Source organism: Gracilinanus agilis, chromosome 2 (genome assembly GCF_016433145.1).
Source record: "Gracilinanus agilis isolate LMUSP501 chromosome 2, AgileGrace, whole genome shotgun sequence".
NCBI lineage: Eukaryota > Metazoa > Chordata > Mammalia > Didelphimorphia > Didelphidae > Gracilinanus > Gracilinanus agilis.
The window spans coordinates 506,522,961-506,546,673 of NC_058131.1; the positions used below are offsets into that span (position 1 = coordinate 506,522,961).

Here is a 23,713-nt window from a genome sequence, read left to right on the forward strand (position 1 = left end):
AAGGAAAGATTTTAAAACCAAGCAAGAGTTAGAGAAAATTACAAAATGTAAATTAAATGGTTTTGATTATATTAAGCTAAAAAGCTTTTGTACAAACAAAAATAATGTAGTCAAAATCATAAGGGAAACAACAAATTGGGAAAAAATCTTTATAACAAAAAACTCTGACAGGGGTCTAATTACTTAAATATACAAGGAACTAAATCAATTGTATAAAAAAAATCAAGCCATTCCCCAATTGATAAATAGGCAAGGGATATGAATAGGCAATTTTCAGGTAAAGAAATCAAAACTATCAATAAGGACATGAGAAAGTGTTCTAAATCTCTAATAATTAGAGAAATGCAAATCAAAACAACTCTGAGGTATCACCTCACACCTAGCAGACTGGCTAAAATGACAACAGTGGAGACTAATAAATGTTGGAGGGGATGTGGCAAAATTGGGACGTTAATGCATTGCTGGTGGAGTTGTGAACTGATCCAACCATTCTGGATGGAAATTTGGAACTATGCCCAAAGAGTGCTAAAAGACTGCCTGCCCTTTGATCCAGCCATACCATTACTGGGTTTGTACCCCAAAGAGATCATAAGGAAAAAGAGTTGTAGAAAAATATTATAGCCACACTCTTTGTGGTGGCAAAAAACTGGAAAACAAGGGTATGCCCTTCAATTGGGGGAATGGCTGAACAAATTGTGGTATATGCTGGTGATGGAATACCATTGTGCTCAAAGGAATAATAAACTGGAGGAATTCCATGTGAACTGGAATGACCTCCAGGAATTGATGCCTAGTGAAAGGAGCAGAGCCAGAAGAACATTGTACACAGAGACCAATACACTGTGGTAAAATAGAAAGTAATGGACTTCCGTACTAGCAGCAATGCAATGACCCAGGACAATTCTGAGGGATTTATGAAAAAGAACCCTACCCACATTCAAAGGAAGAACTACAGAAGTGGAAACACAGAAGAAAAACAACCGCTTGAACGCATGGGTTGATGAGGACATGATTGGGGATGTAGACTCAAAACAGCCACACTAATGCAACATCAATAATATGGAAATAGGTCTTGATCGATGACACATGTTAAAAACAGTAAAAATGTGCATCAGCGATGGGGGGTTTGGGGGGGGGTGAAGGGGAAAGTAAGAACATGAATCATGTAACCATGGAAAATTTTTCTAAAAAATAAAATTTAAAATGCAAAAAAGTAAAATAAAATAAAATAAAACTCTTCCCACTTCTTATTCTATTGCCATCAAGGGTACCACCATCCTCCCAATCACCCAGGCTAACAACCTAGATGTCATTCTAGACTCCTTAACTCTCTTGCCTCTTATGTTCAATCAGTCGTTAAGTCCAGTCATTTCACAGCATTTCTTGAAAATGTTCTCTCTCCTCTGACGTAATCAGCACCCTACTACACCCCCTCATCAGATTACACCTGAACTCTTACAATAGCCTGCTCATTGTTCTTCCTGACACAAGTCTCTCCCCATCCCAAACCATCCTCCACTTGGCTGGCTAAAGCACAAGTCTGATCACTCATCTAGTCAATCAACTTCACTAGATCCCTGTTGCCTCTAGGCTCAAATTAAAATCCTGTTCAGCTTTTAACACCCTTTATAACCTGACTCCCTCCAACCTATACAGTTTTCTTATATCTTACTGCCCATTAAATATTCTAAGATCCAGTGACACTGGCCTCCTTTCTATTCCTTAAACAAGACATTTCACTTCCTCACTCCAGTCATCTTCTCTGGCTGTCCCCCATGCCTGAAATGCTATCAGTCTTCTTCTCTACTTCTTGGCTTCTCATGTTTCTTTCAAGTCTATAAGGATAATTCTCTTGGCTGCAAAATGCAAGCAGCTTCCAAGCCCACCTGTGGGGGTTGGGCAGTGTCCCAGCAGGCAAGTTCAAGAGATTCCTTACTGACAGGGCCTAAACCCTATGGCTCCCCTATGGATATCAACTGGATATCTTACTAGTTGGTAAATATGGTTAAAGATGGTGTTTGCCAATAGAATAGACATCTCAGGTTAATAGGGAATAATTCACAGACAAGAATTTATGTGAAAGTCTATGAAAACTCCCTCACAGCAAAGAGACTCCACCAACTGCCAGATCCAAACAGTATGGAGACATTCTTCTGTTAGTTGATGAAACAAATCAGCAAGATGACTAAAGACTTCTTAGTAACAGATAACTTCTTTAATTTAACTAAGGAAGGTATAAATTGAAGGTATTGGGAACTTAGGTATGATGAGGAAGGAGAGAGGAATCAGGAAATCTAATACTAAATCTAGCTGCATGAGAAATAGGCCATCCCTTCACAGGGAGAAGGTCTTGGTAGAGTTCCACCCTAAACTTGATTTCAGCTTCTATTACCTAGCTTAATGGATGAATGAGCTAGTTAGGCTGGATGATAACAAGTAGCAGATATTAATCTTTAGGGATGATTAGATGTTGTTGATTTGATATAATTTGATGAAATAAATATATAAGCTGCAGAGTTGCAGGCAGTAACTAAGATTGGCAGGTACAGCTTGAATTAGCAATGTGGATCAGGCAATCACAATCCTGGTGAGGATAACTAGGGTTCAATGGAGTCCTACCCAGAACCTCCCTTCCAACCTTCACCTGAATTCAAGACTGAGTTGGTTTGGCTGGGGTTCCCTTCCTTTTATAGTGCTGGTCTTAACTGTCTCTCAACTGTCTCCTGGTTTCTTTGGGGTTTGATGCTCCTTGCAGAAAATGGCCACTTGCAGAAAATGGCTACAAGTCTCAACTAAAATTCTACCTAATCCTAGTCCCTTTCCTTTGAGACTATCCCCATTTTATCCTGTCTGTATCTTGTTTGTATGTAATTATTTGTGTGTTGTCCCCTCTTTCTATTGTGAGCAGAGAGGTTTTTTTGCCTTTTGCTGTATCTCCCATTGCTTAGCATAAGTCCTAACACTCAGTAAGTGCTTAAAAATGCTTGTTGATTTGATTGAGAAACTGACATCAAGTGAATATATTTTTAGAAGTATTTTGTCATTAGTGGGGATATATGTGCCCTGGGTCATTCATAATGCCTTTCTGGATGCCTTAGTGGCATATTACTATAAAGAAGGACTAAAAATACTAATCCACCTTATGTAAATTGTATTTTATTACCTCAGGCTAACTGGTAGGAATCATTCAATGAAGATCACAGAACATGGAGGGAGTAACAATCCTACTGTCGTACCCCTGATTTTCATTCATGAGTCTATAGTTACTGCTCAGCATATGCCAAAGTATTCTTTGTCAGGTTTGGACAGCCTTAGAACCAACTTAATCATAAAGGTTAATTCCAAAACTCTACATTATCAAAGATTATTAATATAAAATGGTGACTTTTTATGGAAAGCGCATCTCAAAACAATAACAGTAATAATAGACTTGTTAGATAAACACACTCTAAAAACCAGTCACTCAACTTGCTTAGAACTGACTATAATAACCCTCTGATCTTCTTTGGGAAATATTAAAAAGCAATGGAGAGCAAGAGGCACTGTAAGGCCCCAACTACCTTCCTTTTTCCAACTCCACAGGCCTGGTAGTCTAGCTAAGTTTTGAGAAGTTCATAAACTACAAAAATCCCTGTTCTAGGAGCAGGAAATCTGGGTTCTAGTCAGTGCCCTGATACTATGTAGGGTAAATCTTTACTCTTCTGGATCTCATTTTCCACCTCCAAAATAAAAGAGTTAGACTTGATCTCTGAGGTCCTTTCAACTCTGACATTTTATTTCTTTATTTTTACATTTCACAAAAGCTAAAGAAAACCTTTTTATGAACGTTTTGTTTTAGAGTACCAAACTTCTATTCACACCATATCTCATAGATTTAGAAAGGGGTAATTTAACCCAAACCCCTCATTTTACAAATGAAGAAAATAAGCTTTGAGAGATTAAGTCATACAACTAGTACTGTGAGAAGTAGTATATGAACCTAAATTTTCCTGACTTCAAGTTTAGCATGCTATTTACTATACTATGTTGCCTCTCCTCTTTATCACTGCAACTATGAGAGAAGGAAAGCAGAGAGGATGGTCAATAAAGAATATCATCTGTTCTGATATAGTGAACAATGATTAAACACCTTCATGATTGGTCTAACAAATTATTCTGGTTCCCCCATGCTCACAAGGCCACAAATTTGGAGCTGAAAAGAAACCAGTCTACTTACAACTTCCTTATTTTTAGATGAAGAAACTGAGGCCTAGAGTGGTTAAGTAACATGTCCATGGTCACGCTAAGTAGAAGAACTGATATTTAAACTCAGGGTCTCTGTCTCAAAATATAACATACAATCAAATGCAACATACCGCTTTATCAGGGAACAATCATTATTCTTCCTAATGATGCCAATTGCAGTAAATATTTTAACAAGTGTAGCCTATAGGCATTTTTTTCTTGTTTATCAACTCTAAGGAAAACTTAAGTGCATCATTTTCACTTCATAAGTTTTGGTGAAAGGAGAAGATCATTTTCTCTGTTCTTTTCCCAGGAGGAATTCCTATTTGGAGCCTTCTATGACAACAATATTATATTTCTGAGGTCTTTGTTTCTTGAATTTTGGGTCTCACAAGATTTGGCCAATTTACCCAAGTGTAATGAATGCCTTAGAGAGTCTCAAGGAAATTACAATCGGTAGCAAACTACTAACAAGAAACCTGATTACTTCCTACCTTTAGAGGTAAAACACAAGGCAGTTTGGTAAAGAAAGTTTGAAATTGGTTACTGATGGTGGTCCAGAGGTTGCTTGGAGAATCCATGGGCAAAGCTTCCATAAAGGTGGCAATGTTTTCTAAGCAGCGTAACATGGCGCCCCCTGCTGGCAAATTCTTTTTGTTATTCAAACCCTACAAAGTAAAAAATATAGGCTCTGAGCTACTGAAAGATCGGAAAAGCACACACTGCATCATAAGCTTTAAAAGTATTTTGTAAAACTACCAACAGTTAATTACTTTAATATTTCAAGAATCTGTAAAATTTTATCAGTATGAGTTCTACCACCAACACAAATTATAATCCCTTTGAACCATAATTGATAATTTTCATGAGTTTTTGTGGCAGAAAAAAAAATTATCACTTGGTAGCCAATCTGGTAATAAAGTCTCATTGCTCTCAGTGAGGCTAGTACCCCTGTGAGAATAACTGACATATGATATTTATCACTTAGGCCTATGGTCAAAGGCTTCCAGCTAGGTAGATTCAGAACTTGTGCTTTTCTGGAATGGCCTTTGAGAACCTAGGGTCACTTCCCTATCTTGGACAACTTTAGTCAAATACAAATTCACTCAAACTCAGGAAAGAATATGAGAGAAGAATAAACAAAAACAATTCAAGGTGTATCTGTTCATTCCAGCCGACATTTATTGAACACTGACTCCGTGCAAGGCCCTATACCAAGCATATTTGAGAAAATATCAAAATTAATAAAACATAGCCCTTGTCCCCCCAAAAAATGATAGGGAGTTCAAAGGCAGGAGAGAAGTAAACCTACTTTGAAGACCTGATCATTGATGATCAAGTCCAAGTTCTAAGGGGTATAGATCAGCCACAAAATTGGGTTGTTTCTCTTTGTTTACCCCCTGAGTCTTTCCTCCTTACATTAGATGGTAAGCATCTGTCTAGCACTTGCCTCTAAAAAGAATTTTCAAAGGTGCCTGGTATCAGAACAGCTGGTGCTAAGTTTTAGAAATGCTTTGGAAAGAGCAGCAAGGTCTTGATCGTGTACATAATAATTTCAGTTTCTCATTTCAATGTTCAAGTGCTCAGAAAACATTTTATGGTCTTGTGTAACTTTCAGGGATTAACATAAATTTTATACAACTATAGAGACCATTTGGGAAAAGACAAGTCATGCAAGCAACAAGATGGAAGACAAAACATTTTCTCTGATTCCTACGATCTCTCCAAAACAAAAATTGTGTCACAAAGATAAAGCAACTTCAGTGCACGAGGACAGTGATGGTGAACCTTTTAAGAGGCTGTGTGCCATGCCCTACCCCCTAGTGCCGGGCATGCCCCGCCCTTCCTTACCCCACACAGGGGAGGGAGGAAGTGCTCCCATTGGGCTGCTGGGCAGAGGAGTGGGTGAAAAAAATGTCCTCAGTGCAGGTAAACTGGGACAGGAGTGGCTTGAGTGCTCTATTCCTCCCAGCTCTGCTGCCTGTGAGCTGCCCACCTTATCCTCTGTGTGCTCCTATTAGGAGTCAGTTAATCCCAGGGCAAAGACCTCAAGACAAATTGAAAGTGAAGATAAAGGACAGGCATGAGGAAAGGCTGCTAATCCTGTGGCCTCAGCCTACTGGTACCTGGCTAGCTGCAATGCTAAACTAAACCTTTTCTGATCCCTATAGCTATAGGACACTCTTCCCTTCTTCAAATGCCTATACCTCTCTGATTTCTCTATCTATTGTTTAATTCTAATTTGTATTATATTAGTTGGTACAACTATATAAATTTGAATCACATTAGTCGGTATAATTAACATGGCTACAAGATTATAAACTACTTGAGGGCAGGAAAAAACTGATTGGTTTGTTTGTTTTTATATCCTCTATCCAGAATGGAGTCTTGAACACAATAAGTATTTAGCAGATTCCAAGAGATTCTGAAAGTGGGCTAAAAAATCTTTACAGCTGGTCTCTAAACACATCCTCAATTACCAAATACAAGTTGAAGGCTCCCAGAAGCCCCACTTTGACAAAGAAAACACTGCCTGTTATCTACTAAGTTATAAGGAAGTTAGGAGATCTCCAGTTATTTCAGGGAAAAGGAAAGTTATGTTTTTCATAAACCAGCATCTTCAAATTTCTCCTTTTGAAGTGTTAAACAATTAAAAAACTCTCTTCAGAAGTACTTGATCATGTGATAAAGAAAATATGGTCTACAATTCCAGCCAAGATTTGAAATAGTCTTCTGCAAAACCTACCTCCAACAGCTGACTGAGTGCAGCAATGGAACTAAGCTCATTGAAATCCATGAGAGATGTAGCCAAGGTTCTTAAAAAACTCCCATCTGGAAAGACAACACTACATGTTAGTAGGGTTTCAGATCTGAATGACTAGCACATATTATGTGTCTGAAAAAATTACCTTTTATACTGCTCTGGAACAGCTGTGGGAATATCCCATTGGGGGCTAGTTGATGGAAGATACAGCGGAGAAATTGTTTTGCCACCCCTGCAGCATTGCCAGGGATCATCATACTGGGATGAAACAAAGAGAAAAAGCACAAGATGTCAAAAAGCCTTTTCTCATTCCTCCAAATTCCAAGAAATAAGTGTATTAGAATTCACACTCATTCTCTTATTGTTATTTGTGCCAGATAAAGTTGATATTGCCATACCTAATCCCAGTAATAGTGTATGTTTAGAATCACAGAAGTATAGAATCATGGTATGTTTGAGAGAGAAGAAACTTTAAACTTGGATTTTTGAGGAGAAAGAACACAAAATGTGAGTTCTATGAGGTACATTAGATGACAGAATATTAGAGTTGGCAGGAAGGGGAGAGGTTAGCATGCAATAATGAAATATAGAATACTGACTATTTTATTCAGAAAGAACATTTGAACATATATGTTAAAAAATTGAAAACAGAATGTTAAGAGATGACAGGAACCATCATATTAGAACAAAGAGCACAAAGTATTAAAAATTGAAAGAATCTTGGAGAATATCTGTCCTAACATTCTCATTTTGTAGATTAGGAAACAGAAGCTCTCTACTTAATTTTTCCAAGGTTTAAAGGCCTTCTCACCTCTAAGACTTTATAAAATATATTTAGCATAAACTTATAAGCTATTATTAAAAAATATGGGCTTTTGTAGCAATAAACTACTTAGAAATAATAGATAAGGAATCACAGTTTTCTAAATGTGACCAGTTTCTCCTACCCATTTCAATTTCTTCATTTGAAAGCAAATACCTCTCCAAATAAGTGACTGCAATAATTCTATATCTTCACCAGGGAGGGAAAAAGGAAATCTATGCATAAGATTTACATGTCAAAAGGAGACTTATTAAAGAATATTCTTTATAGCTGACTAGACTTGAGTGAGATATTATGAGACTCCAAATCTGTACCGAGACTGGGGCAATGATTTGACAAATCTAATCTTTCTTTTTATATAAGAAAGGTCACGTCTCTCATATGTGCTAGAAGTGCCCCTTCTTGTTAGGGGTTCTAGGATAGTAATTAATGAAATCCATTACCTACTACCTCTACTTACAGATCTATGTTTTAGAATTTTTAAATGAAGTAACTTGTTGAGGAGAATAAGAGTAGGATACTGGAGTTTTCCTTACTTTACCCAAGGATAACTAACAAGGAGAATATATAGAGTCATATGGATGATTCTGGATGCTCTGGGATCATCAAGGTCCAGATAGACACTTTATCTATGAAGTTATTATTTGGGCAATGAAGGGTGATGTTGTAGGCTGAGATTTTATATGTGAAATGCTGTCAGGTTCTACAAGGGAGAAAAAATAAACTTCCAATAAATAAAGATATAAAGGGCTTGCCTATTAATAGTTATATTTAAATGTCTTTCTATATTCTAAAGCAATCAATAGTAATTCTTTCACTCCTTCAAGGATGATAAAAATTAGCAGTTAGATATGAAGAGGCAATTTTCTAGTCAAGAAACTTAGGCTACTAATAAGCCATATCAAAAAAATTTTCCAAATCACTAATAAAAGGAATGAAAATTAAAGAAACTCTAAAATTCCACTTCACACTGCTCAGATTGGCACAAAGTTGACAAAAAAGGGAAATGGTAAATGTTGCGGGGAATACTACAAGAAAACAGGCACAATAATGAAGTGTTGATAGAGCTGTGAATTGGTAAAGCCATGGTTAAAGCAATTTTTAATTGTTCCAAAAGTTACTAAATTGTAAATGTACTTAGATACCACTCATAGGCCTGTATCACCCCAGAAAGGTCAAGGAAAGTGAAAAAGGGCCCATACATGAAAAAATATTTATAGTAGTTCTTTTTTATAATAGCAAAGAAATGGAAGCTGAGGTGAAGGGAGGTATCACCTGAGGAATGGCTGAACAAATTATGTTAAATGAATGTGATGATACATCATTGAATCATAAAAAATGAGAAAAGGAATAGTTTCTGAATAACTTGAAATTTACATAAAGAGAGGAAAAGTGACACTAAAGAGAAACTACCTTAAGATTTAATAATTGTAATCAATGCAATGACCAGTCATGATTCCAAAAGAACCATGTTGAAGAATGCTACTTATCTCTTGACAGAAAGGTAGTGTGACTCAAAATGCTAAATAAAACATACATTTTAATATGGTTAATATAGGTGTTTGTTTTGCTTGAATATACATAGCTTTATAAGGGTTTTGTTTTTCTTTTTTTCAAAGGGTACAGGAGAGAAGAAACAAATTTTTGTTGATTGAAAAAATATTTTGTAAAAGAAACTACAGGGTAAAAAATTTCAACTCAATATAATGAAAAATTTCCTAATAATTAAAACTATTAAAAAGAGGAATGAATTGTATTTGTGAATCAGTGGGCACCCTGACACTTGAGAAGTTCAAGAATAATATGGACAAGATTAATACTTCAGACAAAGGTTGGACTATTGTCCGCAATTATCTGCTGTTCTTAAAAGTACATTCAAATTTGTGTTTCAAATCATGAATCATGTATTTTTATTCTGTAAGAGTTTGTGGTGGAGCAGCTAGTTAGCTCAGTGAATTTCTAGAGAGCCAGATCTAGAGATAGGAGGTCCTGGGTTCAAATCAGATCTCGGACACTTCTAGCTGTATGACCCTGGGCAAGTCACTTCACCTCAGTTTGTATTGCTTTTCTTTATAGCTTTATTGCTCTTCTGCCTTAGAAATGACACATGTTATAACTTCTAAGAAAGAAGGTAAGACAAAAAAAGTTTATGGAATATTTTTAATGACTATAACAGACACAATTCAAACAATGATTAAATTCTTTTCCTGAAGCTATATTCAGATAGACGTTTGAGTCCATATATGTTATATCAAGTAACATGGTACATTTCTAATGAGCTATGTCAACTGAGTAATGCAGCTTACACAAAAAAGCAAAAGAGATCTAAAAATATCCAAAGATCAAGGAATCTGCATTTGTTCAACACATTTCTATGTTATGTACAGCCTTGCTTTGGGGGGGTAGGAACTAGATGACCTTACATTATCATACAAAGTCAAGTTAAATCTTATTTATAATTTAACTATGAGAGGAATTTCCAAAACCTCCCTAGGATCTGACCCTGACACTAACACAAGAAGTTAACATCACAGTTATAAAAATGAAGAAGCCTTGTTTCTAGGAGTCAGGAAAAAAAGAATTCCAGAAAAAAATTAATCTGATATTGTAAGAAATAAAAGGCAACTACCCTAATATTACATACCATACATGTCCTAAAATTCATTGAGAAAAAATTTGTTATGGGAAAGAATCATAACAATATGGTAACAATGTAAGAATGATGACAGAGAAGCTGTTGAAGCCAAGGATGCTAAGAATCACAGATTTTAGACCATCTACAAACATTATTATGATTAATAGCAACAAAAACTATCTTATATTTAGACTGAACTTTACAGTTACAAAGGGCTTTACAGTTACAAAATGACCAGCATCTTGTTTGAGTTTCACAGGCATCTATGACTTGGGTCATACTTATATACTTTAATATATCAATAGATTCATGACTTCAGATATGAGTACTCCTTCTACCAATACAGACCATACCACCTCATTCTGTTCCATTTTTCCATATTTTCACATATATTTTCCATAGAGCATTTCCCCAATGTGATAGAGGTATCAGTGCAGCAGCTAAGCTATCAATTATCACTTGTTCTCAATATGACTAACCCACCACCTTTTTTTTTTTTTTTTTTTTTCAAACCCTTGTACTTCGGTGTATTGTCTCATAGGTGGAAGATTGGTAAGGGTGGGCAATGGGGGTCAAGTGACTTGCCCAGGGTCACATAGCTGGGAAGTGGCCGAGGCCAGGTTTGAACCTAGGACCTCCTGTCTCTAGGCCTGACTCTCACTCCACTGAGCTACCCAGCTGCCCCACCCCCACCACCTTTTTAGTCATCCATTTCCTCAATAACATTCTTTATTTCTCTTCTTCATCACTGGATGTGGAAGAATGAAGCCCACTATATATCCCTCCATTGCCTTTTGAGTCACTTAAAACTTTGAGATCATCAAATTAGGCACAACTATCCCCATTTTATAGATAAGGAATCCAAGATTATCCAGTTTTTAAGTGAGAGATCTGGAGTTAAAATGTAGCCTCCTGCTCATTGGCCCAGTTGTACTGTCTATAGTATTCCCTTAAAGTTTAAAAAACAGCAATCATGTAAAAAGAAAAAAGAGGGAATGGAAGAGAAAATGTATTTGGCTTACTTTGGGACCTTACCTTTCTGCTTGGTTGGAAAAACTGGTACTGGATGCCAATCTAAACAAAATAACAAAAAATACAGTTATAGGAATATCCTGGCCTTGGTCATAGAGCACAATATCAGGAAAACTATAAGTAGACACGGACCTAAAATAATTATCAAGTGCTTCATAAATGGATTATAAATTTTAAACTGGAAAGTACCTTAAAATAATATAATCTGACCCCTCATTTTATAGCCAAGGAAACTGAGATCCAAAGATATAAAATGATTTGCTAAAGGTCACATGAGAGTAAGTGGCAGAGTCAGAATTAAAGTCCTAGCTTTCCAACTCCAAATTCAGCATTCTTTCCATGACATTATGTCATCTCACATTCATTCTTTCAGATAGTTCCCCAAAGGCACTCTTTAAATTCCATTCAAACCATTAAAACTGTTTCTAGTATCAAATTATATGATTCCAAGCTAGGATAATTTTGAGTATTTTATATAAATAGACTCATAACTTAATATACTGCCTAATACACTGCCTAAGTTCACAACTTCCAGTCAAAAGTCTCCCCCAGAATAGATGCCAATTAATATTTATGAGAGTAAATGGTTATTCCATCTATTTGATAAAAGTAATTATTTTAAGTAGTATTCCAAAGGAAACTGGATTATATAAAATGGGCTAGGAACAAAGAAAAGGGCAATTTGAAGCAGGATTTAATTTATTTGTTTAGTACCTGCTGCATAGAAGGAATTTTTTTTTTAAACCCTTACCTTCCGTCTTGGAGTCAATACTGTGTATTGGCTCCAAGGCAGAAGAGTGGTAAGGGTAGGCAATGGGGGTCAAGTGACTTGCCCAGGGTCACACAGCTGGGAAGTGTCTGAGGCCAGATTTGAACCTAGGACCTCCCGTCTCTAGGCCTGACTCTCAATCCACTGAGCTACCCAGCTGCCCCCGCATAGTAGGAATTTAATAAGTGTTTATTTCCTTCCTTCCTAATTTGACTAACTAAAAGCTAAGTAACTGGCTGGCTAATTGGTACAGCACTTCAGTGGGGATTCATAAGCAATAGCATTAGACAGATATCCTTAACCCTTCATGATTAACCATAGAACCCTTAGAAAGAAGTATCTAGCTACCCTCTGTGAATCCATCCAACTAATGCAAACAGGGGTTTGGCAGAGTCACCTCAGAGTCTGTGCTGTAATGAGATATTTTACAGAATTCATTTGACCCAGTTTAGTTCATTTTAGTACAACTCATTGTTTCTTGGTTTTAGATACATAATAGATCAAATAACATCTCCTGAAATTCAGCTATCCTTAATAAAAAGAAAATAGGATACAATGAAGCCTGTAACAAAGGCATTCTTCCCCTAAAGTAGCATTATAGATCAAGGCCACTGATTCTAATTTCTCTTGTCTCTCATTTTGTTGCACTTTACTGTACTTAATATGAAGTATTTCTCTGTCAAGGTGAGAAAAAGGCAAAATTTTAATATGATTAGTTTTTTTATAAGGAAAAACATTCTCCAGAATGTTTCAACATTAAGTAATTTCTCTTTGTTCCTTAGTTGTTTCATAGAATGGTATCAGCGTAAGTGAATAATTTTGTCGATTATGTACTTCACTAGTATTGATAATAAGGAATAATGGAAGCTCTCTAAGTGAAAGCTCATTTCCTGGGCCTGCTAAATAGATCTGATGTGAAATAAACATCACATCCCAACTGTGTTCCAAACTGGGATAGAGGATAATATGGAGAAGTAAGACATAGTATTTAACTTCCTAGTTCTTTACTCTTGAAATTTCCCATGGTGATCTCTTTTTGGATTCTTGGATGCTCCTTTGCCTACACAGCATTATAGCTAAGCACCCTTGTATAAAATTTTTGCTCCCACTTAACATAAGACCTTGAAAGACAGGGCATAAACAAACCTTAATAGTAAGGGACTGATAGTTGTGGTTACCCTTTACCTTGATGTAGTCTCCTTCCCAAATTGGAAGGTAAAACTTCTAGGTGAGAGGAAAGTAGGCAGGAGAAGGGAAAGCAGGGAAAAGGAACTGAAGAGGAAATAGAGAGAGGTGAAAGGGGAAAAAAAGACAGTGGATCTTAAATCTACTAGGCTATTAGTTTTCCCTTTTCTTGAAATATGCAAACTCTTTCTATTTTTTGAGGCCCAGATTAGGTCTTATTTCCTCCTTATTTTCTAGAGCAACCTTATACTAAAGGAATCTCTCCTTTTTCTGAGCTTCTAACTGCTTGTATTGTTCATTTGGTACTTATTTGTATGTTGTTGTGAAGAGTTTCTTAACTGTTTCAAGTGTTCCTCTCATTTCTATCCTCAGCTAAAGGATAAACTACTAGAAAGCAGGGTCCTTGTCTTATAAGCTACTAGAAAGCAGGTTTTATATGTCCTGACACAATTTGCTGGAGGAGGCATTCTATGAATAACTGCTAAACTAAATTATATCTTATCCCCTTTTTTAAAAAAACCTAATGAATTAGAAATAAAGTTTAGCATTTGATCATCTAGGGAACGTGTCATCCATAGGACCATAGAATCATAATATTTTAAAGTTAGAAAGCACATTAGTGGTCTTCTAGCTCAACCCAATTATTTTACAGATACAAAAACTGAAGCTCAGAGAAGGGAAGTAACTTGCCCACAACTACTAGATAAATGGTTAGTTGCTATCTGGGGCTTTGGACTATATTCTTTGTTTATCTTCTGAAAGTTCTACCGAATCAGACACATTTGTCCTAATAAAAAACCTGAGACAACTAAACTTTATAATACATTTTTCATTTAACCAGATGAAGGACTTGGAGTCCAAAAGCTACTTCTTTTCCTTCATTTCTCAGTTCCAGGCTAACCTTTGAAATCTGTCATATTTATTTCCTTGCCCTATTCATGGGATCCTATTACTTCTAATTATACTTCCCCTCATTCAACAAAACTGGTTCATGGAGTTACCAAAATCAGGACTGGAAAAAAACATTCAGTACTGATATCTCTAAAGCATATATTGCCTCATCACTCACAAGAGCCTGAGCATGAAAGTTGCCTAAGATCCCTCTCTGAAATTATCATGATATCCAAACAACTGATAAACTCATTTCACAGGTTTCTATGTTCAATGAAAATTAAAACAAAACAAAAACCACATGCAATAAAATTGAGTCAGCTCAGTTATTTGGTATTATTCTTACCAAACAACTAATTGGTGAGTGAATTGTTTCTCTGTTGAATTATTTGGTCTGATGTCATAAAAATTCATACTAGGAAGAAAAATTCTGCCCACTTAGAAAGACATAAAATGGCATTCACCTTCCCACAGACTGCATGATATCCAGCAACAAAGGAGCTGCAAGGTCTGGACTTAGGTGGATGAATGTAGAGAGCACTACAATGGCCAGTCCTAGTGTTTCTTCATCATATTCTTCAAGAATGGCCCCACAGTCATGACACCTAAAAAAGAAAACAGAGGAGGAAAAGCTTATATGTAAACATAAAGCAAAGGTTTTAAAGCACTAGAAATCATATCTAACCATTTCCAGTAGTTCTCATTTTATACCTCCTAGATCTTGGAAAAGTAGTGCTTTGCTCTATTTGAACAAAGGTCCCACAAAATTCTAATCCCACCACCACCATAAACATGGGAAAAGGAATTATAATATGTGGCAAAGATTTCTTTCATTAGTGGAAGAGTAATTTATTTTCCTAATGACATGACTTATTCTCAATTATTGCTCCCTTTTGTGGTATAAGGCCACTTGAATAATTCCTTTATGCCTTCTTGTTTTAAAAAATATATATAATCTATTAGTAGACAAATGATAGAAAGATCTAGTCAATAGTGTCTGAGGAAATTCATGCTCCAGATTTAGCCACACACATTCACAGTCCTTAACCAAATCTTCATCTCCCCCTCAGTCTGAAGATAATGATGATGGTCATGATGATGACAGTGGTAGCAGTTGTGATGATGTTGATGATAATGATGACGATGATACAAATAATAATAGTTTATATTTGCAGAACATTTTAAGGTTTTTAATAAGTTTACAAAGAGCCAATATAGAAAAACAGAGCAAAAGAAAGGCTTTTCTTAATGTGCAGAGTAGGGAAAAGGAGGGTGATTGTTATTGGTGTTTGTCAAGTATATAATAGAAAAAGATGCTATTTTTTTAGAAAATAAAAATAAAGAGGACACATGCTCCTAAGTAATTTATAATTTGTTATTCTTTTGGTGTATACAGGAAAACATCTGATTTCATTCAAATCAACAGATATTCATTAAACACCCACTATAATGCAAGATATTGTGGTAGGCACTAGGAAAACAGATGAAAAATTTAAGTCTCTGCTCTCAAGGAGCTTACAATTTACTAGAAGTGGATATAATGTGGAAAGATAGGTAAATAAAAAGTAATTTGAGGTGAGAGCAAACACTAACAACTTGACAGAAAAGGCTTCACAGAGGTGACAAGAAATGAATCTTAAAGAAAATAAGGATTCTGAGAACCAAAGATGAGAAAGCAGTACATTCCAGTATGGGGAATGACTTGTGCAATGGCACAGAAGTAGGAGAGGAAATACCTCATTTGGGGAATAGTCAGTGACCCAGTTTGTCTGAAATATAGAGAATGTGAAAGGGAGTCATGTGAAATAAGAGCAGAAAGGAGCCAGAGTTAGGAGGGTCTTAAGTATCATGCTAAAGAATTTGTAACTATCACACAGACAATAGGGAATGTTTTGCAGGGGAATAACATGAGTTGATTTGCTGGACTTGAATATCCGAGGACCTCAGTTCAAATCCTGGCTCTGCCACTTTTTTGACTCTGACCTTAGGCAAGGCACTTAATTTTTCTGGATGGCAATTTCTTATCTATAAAATGAAGGGATTCAACTAGATGACTTCTAAGGTCCTTTCCAGCTCTCAATCTAAGATCCTGTGATGCTACACACTAAGAAGTTTATTCTAGATTTGTCTATTCTAGAAGAGTCTATAAATAGGAGGACCAATTATAAAACTATTACAATAGTCCAGATGAGAGGTGATAAGGGCCTAACCTAGAGTGAAAGCCCTGTGAATGAAGAGAAGGGGATGGATGCAAGAGATGTTGTAATGGTAGAATCAACAGGACTTGGCAATTGTTTAGATAAGGGAATTGGGGAAGAGGGAAGAGTCAACAATGACTCCAAGGTTACGAACCTGGGTGACTGGGAGGATGGTGGTGCCCTCAACAGAAATAGGGAAATTGATGGCATTTCCAGGAGGAAAGAAGGGAAATTGTTTAAAGAGTAGGGAAAGAACCTAAAAAGAAAAAAAAATGTATACATTTCAATGTTGTTTGATAATTTAAGATTATATAATTAGCCAAGAAGGGCTGAAACAATATTAATATCAAATAATGTTAAGTCTATGACAATACCATTAAAAATAACTCAGATTTATATAGTACTTTAAAGTTCACAAAGCACTTCCCCCACAGAAACCCTATTAGATAAGTAGTGTAAATAACCCAAAGACTCAGAATCTTTGAGTTGGAAAGGCACTAAAGATCATCTAGTCCAATGAATACATAAATGGGACACATAATTTCTGTCTGAAGTCCTACAGCATTTGGGGAACTCATTTATTCTTTTTTTTTAACCCTTGTACTTCGGTGTATTGTCTCATAGGTGGAAGATTGGTAAGGGTGGGCAATGGGGGTCAAGTGACTTGCCCAGGGTCACACAGCTGGGAAGTGGCTGAGGCCGGGTTTGAACCTAGGACCTCCTGTCTCTAGGCCTGACTCTCACTCCACTGAGCAACCCAGCTGCCCCTGAACTCATTTATTCTTGAAGTAGCCCATTCCACTTTAAGATAACTCTAATCTTTATAAAGCTTTTCTTTATATCAAGCTTAAATCTGCCTCTCTGCAACTTTAACCCATTGTTACTAGTTTTGCCCTATGAAGACATGGAGAACAAGTTTAATCCCTCTTCCATGTGACAAACCTTCAAATATTTAAATATTTAAATGTATGAAGCCCCCCAACCCTCAAATCTTTTTTAGTCTAATTATCCAGATGTATTTCAATTGATCCTCGACTGTCATGACTTCCAGTTCTTTCATCATTACAGTTACCCTCATCTACATGTTCTTCAGTTTGTCAATGTTTTTCCCAAAATGTGGTGCCCAATACTCAATACATTTCTCCAGGTCTGATCTAACCCTAGGAAAAGTAACTAACAAATTTTTTATCTGTCTCATTCTAGACATTATGCTTCTCTTATTGCATTCTATAAGTAACGAGTACATATAGGCAACCTAGAATATCATTACCTTCTTTTTAACTGCTTTGACACAAAATTGACTCATGTTGATATTTTAGTCCAATAAATCTTCCATATTTTATTCTACCTCTATATGGAAGTATTATACTCATTTTACAGCTGTAAATCAGAAAAATTAAATAATCTGTCCAAGATTTCATATTTATTATATATTAGAAGTAGCATTCAAACTCAAATGTTTTGATTCCAAGTCCAATGTTCATTTCAGCATATGATACCTATTCTCTCCTATGATACAAGTAATTGAAATATTATTCTTTCTTTTACATACCAGAAATCTGAAATACATTGCCCAAGATTAAGAGACTCACACTTACAGTGCCTTACAGGTTTAACAGTACTCTCCTCACAAAAGTGGTGCTAGTGTATTATCTCCATTTTGCAAATGAAAAAACTAAGGTTCTAAAAAGTCATTTGCCTAAGCTCATATTGTGCATATGGGAAGTAAGCAGATCCCTAATTCCAATTTTCTAATGCTTGGCCTAATGTAATTTCCACCACTTGACCTAGCCACCTTTGGAATAAAACTAAAGGATCATAAAATTTCAAGCTATAAAGAGTCATAGATCATCTATTGTAAGCTATCATTTAACAGATGAGGGTGAAAAGGCTCATGGAAATGAAATAATGTTATTTTTCTATATGTTTTCTTGTTCTAAGAAGCCACAGACATCACTCAACAACAATCTAAAGATTAACACAAGAATCAATGTGCAAATTCCTGCTATGTAAAAATAGTTAGTGACAGCAAAAGGTCATACAGATATTGTGTTAAAATGACACAACCTTTATTATCTTTGAGAGAGAAGAGAAGCTGGGTTGCTATTATCAGTAAGGAGTGATGGTAATGTTTTCAAATGTTCAAATGCTCCCCATGCATCTCAGGTATTGTGGTTATAATACCCAGAGGAAGATAAGTGGGAGAATTTTAAGATGCATTTTATAATGATGTGTTAAAAAATTTGCCATAAAGTTCTAAAGCTAAAAAGGATGATTGAGTAAAAGATTTTTCTGATGGATTATGCATCTAGTCCTTAAAGGAGTCAACACCAATACACTTATTAAAGACAGCATCTTAAATTTGCAGGTAGAGAAATGTCTGCTAAGCAGAGTTCAGTTCTGAGTCAGTCTCCTTATATCTGTATCACATAGGCAATCTCCTTAATCAGAGATTTTTTCATTTTTCCATAGCTGAGTAGTGAACTCTGAGATAGTTTATTGGGATCAGCAAAGAAACCAAGGCTAGAAAAAAGACCCACAGAATTAGCAAGTTGGGAGAAATAACAGAGCTCACCTATTTCAACATATTCCTGAAGCAGAACTGTATTCTACAATAATCATGGAATCACAGATGAACTGAAAGAGACCAATTAATCCTAAGTCCTTATTTTACAAATGAGAAAATTGAGCCCTATATACGTCAGGTAGTATTATGATGAAGCAGCTGAAAATAATTATAATACATATAAATCTTTCCAAAGAGACTATTTAGAAAGGAAGTTTTGAAAGGAAAGGCAAGATCAAATTTATAGTGCACAGAAAGAATTTTCAACTCAAATCTATATGCCCAGAAGTTGCTATTATTATTATTTATTATTACTAAAAACAATAATAATGGGTACTATCTTTGTGGCAGAGAAGGCGTTCTTGGACTCCTACTACTGTACAAGATGAGAATTCCCAGGGAGAAAAAGCAACAAGAGATTACAGAAGCAGCTGGATGGTTCAGAATTTAGTGTTAGACATGAAATCAGGAAGAACTGATTCAAAATCCTGCCTCTAACACTGGTTTTGTGACCCTTGGCATTTCACTTAACACCTCTATATTTCAATATACTCACTTATAAAATTAAACACTTGGTGGAGTTGTTAATTGATCCAACCATACTGGAGGATAACTTGGAACTTTGCCCAAAGGGCTCTAAAATTGTACATATCCTGTATTACCACTACTAAGTCTGTATCGCAAAGAGATTTTAAAAGGTTGGGGGTGTGGAGGAGTACCTTCTTGCACAAAAATATTTATAACAGTCCTTTTATTGCTGGCAAAGAATTGGAAATTGAGGGGATGTTCATTAATTGGGGAATGGCTGAATAAATGGAAAGACCTACATAAAAAGATGCAGAATGAAATAAATAGAACCAGGAGCACATTGCACATAGTAAAAGCAATATTGTACAATGATCAACTGTGAAAGACTTGGCTATTTTCAGTAATATAATGATCCAGAACAATTCTGAAGGGCTTATGACAAAGAATGCTATCCACCTCTAGAAAAAGAACTGTTGGAGTCAGAAAGCAGATGAAACCATACACCTTTTCACATTAATTTATTTGGATTTTTATTTTGGGGTTCTGGTTTTATATGAGTATTCTCTTATAACAATGAACAGTATGGAAATATGTTTTTCATGATAATATATGTATAACACAGATCAAATTGCTTATTATCTCCAGGGGGAGAGAAGAAAACAATTTGGATTTTATAACTTCAGAAAACTTATTTTGAAAATTGTTATTTATGTAACTGGTAAAATAAAATATCTTTTTTAAAAAGATAGGCAATTAGACACTCAATGGCATCTAAGGCCCCCTTCCAGGCCTAAAAATGTAATTCTATAATAAACAGGTAGAAATTACTCAGATCCAAGAAAATTGGATGAAATAACCTCCTCAAAGAATATATCCTGGATTGCTGTCTGACATCAGTTCATTTGAGGGCTTATATGTGGAACAAGGAGCTAATAGGGGGTCCCTACTTACTAACTCTAATGATTTTTGATCAAGATATTTTTCTAGTAAAGACCTCAACAATGTTGACATCAATAATTATTATATTTCCTAGAAATACCTTATTAAACTTTATTTCCCTATCTTTTTTCTGACTCCTTTTTTTTCTTGGCATGAGCCATGGAAAGATCCTAACTATGCAAGCAGATAGGAAAAAGAAGGTGGGAAACAGAAAATAAAGAAAGGTTAGGAGAGAGGGAACGTCATTATCTAAGAACTTTTGGACAAGTGGATGGAATTTGGGCCAGAAAAGTAAAAGGGAGATCATAAAATCATAGATTTACAGCTATATAGGTCATATGAGGTCATCAAATTCAGACCCTACTTTTGTAAATGAGAAACTGAGGTCAAGAGAGATTAAATAACTTTCCCAAGGTCATACAGGTAGCGAGAGTCAGAGACAAGGCTTGAATTCAGGTCCCATGACCCCAAGTTCATCACCATGCCTATTATGCCATGTTGGCTATGTAGATCAGTTGGTAAAAATGGGAGTTTTATGCAGCAAATAAGATGAGAGAAAATATTAGGATCAATATTGAGTATCCAGAGGAAACAATGATTTAAGAGAATCCTTAAAAAAAGGAACATGAAATTTGGTTATACATGTGTGAGAAAAATGTATTTCTTGTTTGTGGCAACAAAGGCACATAGGGCTACAGCTTTGAGGTAAGGAAGATGACAATAAAACTAGGGGAGAAAGATGGATAATGGGATTTCTGCTTCCAGAAGCTAAGGAACAGCAGCATAAGGAATACTTGGAACTTGCACAAATTTTACCTTCAAACAACCACCAAAAAATAGTTCTAAAGGAATTATGGACCCACAGAACTAATAAAAGACAATAATGAAAAAAAAAAGAATCAATAGCTTGGTAAAAGATATACAAGTGACTAAAGAAAACAACTTGCTAAAATTAGAAATGGTCAAATGGAAAAGGAAGTACAAAAAAAATCCAAACAAGAAAACTACTCCTTAAAAAGTTGAATTGGTCAAATGGAAATAGAGGTACAAAAGCTCAATGAAGAAGACCATTTTTTAACAATTAGAATTGGACAAGTTTGGAAGCTAATGACACCAATGAAAAATCAAGAAAAAAATTCAAAAGAATGAAAAAGTAGAAGAAAATATGAAATATTTCATTGGAAAAACTGAGCTAGAATATGATATAAGAATTATGGGACTAGCTGAAAGCCATGATAAAAAAAGAGCATGGCCTTTGACAAAATACAGCATCCATTCCTATTGAAAACATTGAAAAGTATAGGAATAGAAGGACCCTTCCTAAAAATAATAAACAGTATATACCTAAAACCATCAACAAACATTATATGCAAAGGGGATAAATTAGAAGCCTTCCCAATAAGATCAGGAGTGAAACAAGGATGCCTATTATCACCTCTATTATTCAACATAGTACTAGAAACACTAGCAATAGCAATTAGAGAAGAAAAAGAAATTGAAGGTATCAAAATAGGCAATGAGGAGACTAAGCTATCACTCTTTGCAGATGATATGATGATCTACTTAAAAAATCCTAGAGAATCAACTAAGAAGCTTGTAGAAATAATCAACAACTTTAGCAAAGTTTCAGGATACAAAATAAATGCACATAAATCATCAGCATTTCTATATATTTCCAACACATTACAGCAGCAAGAGGTAGAAAGAGAAACACCATTTAAAATCACCCTAGACAATATAAAATACTTGGAATCTATCTACCAAAACAAACACAGCAATTATATGAAAACAACTACAAAACACTTTCCAAAAAAATAAAACTGGATCTAAACAATTGGAAAACCATTAATTGTTCATGGGTAGGACGAGCTAACATAATAAAAATGAACATCCTACCCAAATTAATTTACCTATTTAGCGCCATACCTATCAAATTACCAGAAAACTTCTTTACTGAATTAGGAAAAACTATAACAAAGTTCATTTGGAATAACAAAAGATCAAGAATATCAAGGGAAATAATGAAAAAAAAAAATGTGAAGGAAGGGGGCCTAGCAGTACCAGATATTAAACTATACTATAAAGCAGCAGTCATCAAAACAATATGGTACTGGCTAAGAGATAGAAGGGAGGATCAGTGGAATAGACTTGGGGTTAATGACGTCAGCAAGACAGTGTATGATAAACCCAAAGAGCCCAACTTTTGGGACATGAATCCACTATTTGACAAAAACTTCTGGGAAATTTGGAAAACAATATGGGAGAGATTAGGTTTAAATCAACTTCTCACACCCTACACCAAGATAAATTCAGAATGGGTGTATGATCTGAATATAAAGAGGGAAACTATAAATAAGTTAAGTGAACACAAAATAGTATACCTGTCAGATCTCTGGGAAAGGAAAGATTTTAAAACCAAGCAAGAGTTAGAGAAAATTACAAAATGTAAATTAAATGGTTTTGATTATATTAAGCTAAAAAGCTTTTGTACAAACAAAAATAATGTAGTCAAAATCATAAGGGAAACAACAAATTGGGAAAAAATCTTTATAACGAAAAACTCTGACAGTGGTCTAATTACTCAAATATACAAGGAGTTAAATCAATTGTATAAAAAAACAAGCCATTCCCCAATTGAAAAATGGGCAAGAGACATGAATAGGCAATTCTCAGGTAAAGAAATCAAAAGTATCAATAAGCACATGAGAAAGTGTTCTAAATCTCTAATAATTAGAGAAATGCAAATCAAAACAACTCTGAGGTATCACCTCACACCTAGCAGATTGGCTAAAATGAAAGAAGGGGAGAGTAATGAATGCAGGAGGGGATGTGGCAAAATTGGGACATTAATGCATTGCTGGTGGAGTTGTGAACGGATCCAACCATTCTGGCTGGCAATTTGGAATATGCTCAAAGGGCTATAAAAGAATGCCTGCCCTTTGATCCAGCCATACCATTGTTGGGTTTGTACCCCAAAGAGATCATAGATAAACAGACTTGTACGAAAATATTTATAGCTGCGCTTTTTGTGGTGGCAACAAATTGGAAAAGGAGGGTATGTCCTTCAATTGGGGAATGGCTGAACAAACTGTGGTCTATGCTGGTGATGGAATACTATTGTGCTAAAAGGAATAATAAACTGGAGGAGTTCCACGTGAA

General features: G+C 35.6%; 1 protein-coding gene across 3 annotated transcripts in view; it reads right to left on the reverse strand.

Annotated features, from left to right (window-relative positions):
- UNC79 (unc-79 homolog, NALCN channel complex subunit) overlaps positions 1-23,713 on the reverse strand; it is a 310,022-nt gene that overhangs the window by 58,728 nt on the left and 227,581 nt on the right. For all 3 annotated transcript variants that reach the window (XM_044662137.1, XM_044662136.1, XM_044662138.1), the window contains 5 exons: positions 14,788-14,928; positions 11,482-11,520; positions 7,134-7,246; positions 6,971-7,056; positions 4,719-4,892 (listed from right to left, as the gene is read on the reverse strand). In XM_044662137.1, coding sequence (XP_044518072.1) covers positions 4,719-4,892; positions 6,971-7,056; positions 7,134-7,246; positions 11,482-11,520; positions 14,788-14,928 — 553 coding nt within the window. The remainder of the gene's footprint in view (positions 1-4,718; positions 4,893-6,970; positions 7,057-7,133; positions 7,247-11,481; positions 11,521-14,787; positions 14,929-23,713) is intronic.